The 5,601-nt window shown below is 36.0% G+C and overlaps 1 protein-coding gene across 1 annotated transcript; it reads right to left on the reverse strand.

Moving 5' to 3' along the window:
• Positions 1-1,158: 1,158 nt before the first annotated feature.
• LOC127840396 (keratin-associated protein 6-2-like) lies at positions 1,159-2,375 on the reverse strand. Its single transcript, XM_052368808.1, has 2 exons — positions 2,309-2,375; positions 1,159-1,877 (listed from the first exon to the last, which is right to left on the reverse strand). The coding sequence occupies exons 1-2, from the start codon at positions 2,373-2,375 to the stop codon at positions 1,159-1,161; spliced, it is 786 nt and encodes a 261-aa protein (XP_052224768.1).
• Between the last annotated feature and the right edge of the window lie 3,226 nt (positions 2,376-5,601).

A 5,601-nucleotide genomic window follows, 5' to 3' on the forward strand; every position in this document is an offset into this window, starting at 1 on the left:
TGAATGCACACAATTTGATTGTTTTTTATTCTGTAGTTGTAAAATGATGATTCGACAGCTATGCACGAACATATGTCAAAAATGTACGGGAAAATAAGCACGAACTGTTCTTATTATCTTTACAGGTTATGTAATACTATCCGAAGATCGTGAGCTTCCAATTAGTGAGACGACAGACCCTGTTTATGATATGTGATAATTTTTGTTACTTAGTCGCACACAGATGGAACGTACAATTACAAATACGACATTTTCAGTACTGTGCAAGGAGACATTTATTATCGACATGTTCATATAATCAAGGGAATTCCACCAGGCCGAAATTATATGAATCCTATTCTTGCATTTACAAACATAATAGACCGGTGCTAAACAATTAAACATTTTCAACAATTGTATCCCAACATGTGATCTTAAATAAGAAGAGTTGCATTACCGTAAATGGGTAACTATATAGAGTAGATCTAGACCGAGAAACATGCAGCACCGTTTTATTGTCATTACACTAATCTCGGATTTGCGTCGGAGCTCACAAAAACATATTTAAAAATATTGCAGAAATAAAAATATTCGCTAAGCTATCTTTCCGAACAAATTTATAAATAAATTAGTGATTTTTCTTTGGTTTGGCAAATGTAAAAAATACATTTTAATCAAACAAATTTACAGAAAACGTCTGCAAACGGGTGCTACTTTTAGGTGTACTTCAACTCTTTTGCTCCGTTTAATCAACAAGCTGTGTCTTTTTTCATCATAGATCATTCCCTACGAGAAAGAAAAGCTCTTATAAGTCCCGTAACGGCGCGATTCATATATCTTTTCTTGATACTGGGATAGTTTTCGTTTTGCTTTTTATTGTTTCAAAACGCCTGCAAACGTTTGATCCGCTAAACTTAATATTTACAGGAGATGAGATACTATTTATCGTCAAGCTCTTTGGAATATATGCTTTATCGAATTTGATAACCTTATTAATTAAAATATAAATTACTAATTTATACATTTATGCAACACAACCAATGAAAAATGAAAACACGTTCATGGATTTTGAATTTATTTTGGAAATTTCTAAAAAATTTCAGGACATATTATCGTCATAAACAAAGTAATCGACGATTAACATTTGCCAAAGGACTTTCCGTATTATGCAAGTTCGGCTCAGTTGTTATATCCGTAAAAATCGTTGTCATTTCCGTAATAACCTCCGATGAATTTGCCGCCGAATCCGGATCCGAAGCTCTTTCCGTAACCACCGCCGATTCCGGAACCTCCGATAATTCCGGATCCGTAACCCTTTCCGTAACCACCGCCGAGTCCGGAACCTATAATTACTCCGGATCCGTAACTCTTTCCGTAACCACCGCCGATTCCGGAACCTCCGATAATTCCGGATCCGTAACCCTTTCCGTAACCACCGCCGAGTCCGGAACCTCCGATAATGCCGGATCCGTAGCCCTTTCCGTAACCACCGCCGATTCCGGAACCTCCGATAATGCCGGATCCGTAGCCCTTTCCGTAACCACCGCCGATTCCGGAACCTCCGATAATGCCGGATCCGTAGCCCTTTCTGTAACCACCGCCGATTCCGTAACCACCACCGATTCCGTAACCTCCTATGAGTCCACCTCCTATTCCGGATCCGTAACCCTTTCCGTAACCACCGCCGATTCCGGAACCTCCGATAATGCCGGATCCGTAACCCTTTCCGTAACCACCGCCGATTCCGTAACCACCACCGATTCCGTAACCTCCGATGAGTCCACCTCCTATTCCGGATCCGTAACCCTTTCCGTAACCACCGCCGATTCCGTAACCACCGATGATTCCTCCCTTGCCAATACCACCTCTGTAGTAGCCCCATTCATCGTCGTTGTTATCTGGAAAAAAAACAAGAAATGCGGATTGTTATACTTTGTGCACAATCACATTGTTATTGAAATTAATTTGGTTAAGAAACTCATATAACCAAACCAAATATTCAATAATTCCTGTATCCAATAGAAATATGTCTATTTGACGCGATAACATTTATGCTTTATTTAAGTCCATATTGTAAATCTTATGTTATTAATTGACTCGACGTCTTTTTGTTTTGTTTAAATTACATTCGCTTCTATGTAACGTATTATCATTCATCTAAATAATATTATAGGATTGTTTACGTGTCATGTAAACTTTTGTTTTACATGCCTCGTATGCTTTAATTAAAATTTCTTCGACTCGTCGGATAAATTCAAGTACACAATGAAAATTACATAGTTTGCGTTATTTACAGACATGAATGAAGTTATACAAATCGTTTACATACCATAGCCGTTCCACCGTGCGTTGGCTGCCATGGCGCCTAGCAACAGGATAGCAACAGTCTTCAGCATGACTGAAATGGAAAAGAAGGCTCGATATATTTTTATCTAGAAAAAGATGCGATTACGGTCTTCCACGTCGTAGTTAAAGTTTGTTTATCAATATATTTTTGCATTTTAAATTATTTTTCCTTCACGATTTAATCAATATTTTATATTTCTATATTAGTATTTGCGTGAAAAGTTAGAATAAGCATTAACTACGAGAACAGTTATAACTGAAACAGCGTCGATATGCAATTGTAATGTGACAACAAAATGACATTCTATGTTTACGGCGTTTTCTTGAACTGCATTTAATTTAGTTAAAGTAAAAAAGTACGTGGTAACAATTTAACGGTTTTCGAAAATGTCATAATTTTTACGTGTGAAATTTGTTCACGTTCATTTTTTTTTTACTTCAGTACGTGTAGTTTCGTGATGCAAAAAGGTATGAATTTACAAAGCGATACCTTTCTAGAACAAAGGTAAGAATACGCACACTCTCTTTTTTAATACCAGACCTAGACACAAAGTGCAAACATAAACATTTAACAAGAAACTCAACTTACTTGGTTTGGATCGTGTCTGAAGGATGCTCACCGTCTTTCCGCTTATATACCCCCACCGAAATTGTTGACGGTCCGGGTCGTTACGTCTAGACGTTACGTCATATTGGCAGTACTACGATGGGACCTTAACACGCTCCGAGTCTATAGCGCTCAACTAATGACCCAATGTCAATACGTCCAGTTGTTGTTCACTTAATCAGACTCAGTTTATTGAGACATCCGGTACACGCAAGTCAACCAGGGCAGAAGTAAAAACGTCAAGCTGTCCACATGCGACATTGGCGAGTTTGTATTCAATAAACATGTATTTTACACTAACAAATAATTATGAATTAGTATCGTCATGTTATTGTTTTATTCATCAATGTTTTATCAAATGCAAAGCGTATTAGGTTTTTAATTGATATTAAGTAGTACGTTCTCTTGCATTATCGATTGCCTTAGAACGACTATGTTTTAACAAAATGATAATTGGGCCGTGTTCTGTGAAAAGGGAGTTAAATGAATGTGCGTAAAGTATCGGCCAGATAAGCCTGTGCAGTTCACACAGAATAATCACGGACTACACTTTCCTCTTATATGGTATTGTTAGTTTACAGAAAGTCTCTTCTTTGAATAAATCCAGTTTAGGCGGAAAGTTTCGTCCCTGATTAGCCTGTGCGGACTGCCCAGGCTAATATGGGACGACACTTTACGCACATCACCCCATTTTCACAGAACACGGCCAAATTAATAAAAAGATACCAGACACATGATGTGACGAGTCAGCGATACGAGTTTTAAGTGGCGCACACCACAGGTTAATAAATACAGGTACCATTGGTATTTATGCATTTATGCATGGCGTCTAGAAAAAAAGGCCTTGGCAAAGAGCGCATGATGCGGCGTCTCATCAGGGTCTGCGCTGTTTGCTTAAAAGAATTTCTGTAAGAAATATTCTAAATATAGAAATAAATATACCGGTACTAGACATCCATATTTTGGAAATAAATTGATCCATTTTAGAAGGATGGAAGAGTCCACTAGTCATAAATGGGTTGAAATAAGATTCCTCCTCTCATAGTCAGTACAATTTATTAACAACATTCTAATCGCAGTTCTTTTAATTTTATCAACTTAGTTCTGAAAGATGAAATATATGTTTACACACATACAATTGTAGTAAAATAACTCGCATTAATTCATCATTATATTTCAACACTAAATAGTAACATCTTAATAATTGTTTGAAGCTTTTCAAAATGAAATTGTCAGTTCCATTTGTATGCAAGTGACGTGAACTAAATATTTGAATAATGTAAATTTGTAATGTAATGGCATAGCAACTTTCTTGTTTCACCTTCTTCTGAAATAAAGCCATTAAAATGTTAGAGTTCCATACATTAAAGGGATCTTTTCACGGTTTGGTAAATTGACAAAATCGAAAAAAGTTGTTTCAGATTCGCACATTTTCGTTTTAGTTATGATATTTGTGAGGAAACAGTATTACTGAACATTTACCATAGTCCAATATAACCATTATATGTATCTTTTGACGATTTGAAAACCTAAAAATTATAAAGCGTTGCAACGCGAAACGATTGAATAATTGGGAGAGTTCTGTTGTCGTTTAAATTTACGAAACTACGAAGATTGCCTATATAAGGTATAAAATACTTCATGTGTGTGTACCCGGCGGAATAGCCGAGAGCGTTAATGCGTTTTTACTTCAGACTAACTCCAGGACTCCGGGGGTCACTGGTTCGAGTCCTGGTACCGGCTACTTTTTTTTCTTTTTTAAAATTTTATTCTTGACTTTTTACTGTAGCTTTTAAGATCCAATGTTTACATTTATCAATATAAAGCATTTAATGACAAACTTCAAAATATGCCAAAATCTGTAAAAAGGCCCCTATAAATTTCCATATAAAACTGATTAACAGTCTAAAGCTGCCAATGTGCTGTTTGTTTACCAATCGAAAACATTGCCAGACACATAAGTCATCAACTAACTATGCTGTAACGAAAACGGCCTGCAGCGACATTTTCATAATTCACGTTGCCCGTCTTTATTATTTAATATTTAATATATGGACGGATGTGGTGAAACAATACCCGCTCTTTATTTTGTTATGACATCTACATCAAAGGTTTTGCATGACATGATGGACGACTAAGCATTTCAATTATCATGTCTTGCTTGCTAATCGCAGTGGTTGTGACAGACTTGATATGAACACATGTAGATGTTTTTCCATCGTGGCATTGGTTTAGAAAAAATCGATTATCATCTAGCAGTTGATAATAAATGCATTGGCATACATGCTAGTGTTTTAAGCTACATGTATACAATTTAAGAGTTCTTATTAACTATTCTAATTATGTACTGTGTTGATATATTGGTATACTTCAGAAAATAATGTGTAATGTGTAAATGTTTTATTCTCGTAAAAGGCAGGTTATTCGCCAATAAATATACCTACTAGTCTTGTATTTACGAAGACTCATATTTGTATACCAGTTTACTGCCTTCATTTTATTTTCGCCATTTTAAACCAAACACATTAATATGAACAAGCAATACAACATAAAATACATTAACAACCTTAAGATGGTACAATAAATTTGAATTGTTCTTCAATGAAGTTGATAACGGACAAAATAACTCCGGTTGCGAATCAATTGCTTGTACTTCTTGCAGAACAAAA

Source organism: Dreissena polymorpha, chromosome 8, assembly GCF_020536995.1.
Source record: "Dreissena polymorpha isolate Duluth1 chromosome 8, UMN_Dpol_1.0, whole genome shotgun sequence".
In the NCBI taxonomy this organism is placed as follows: Eukaryota; Metazoa; Mollusca; class Bivalvia; order Myida; family Dreissenidae; genus Dreissena; species Dreissena polymorpha.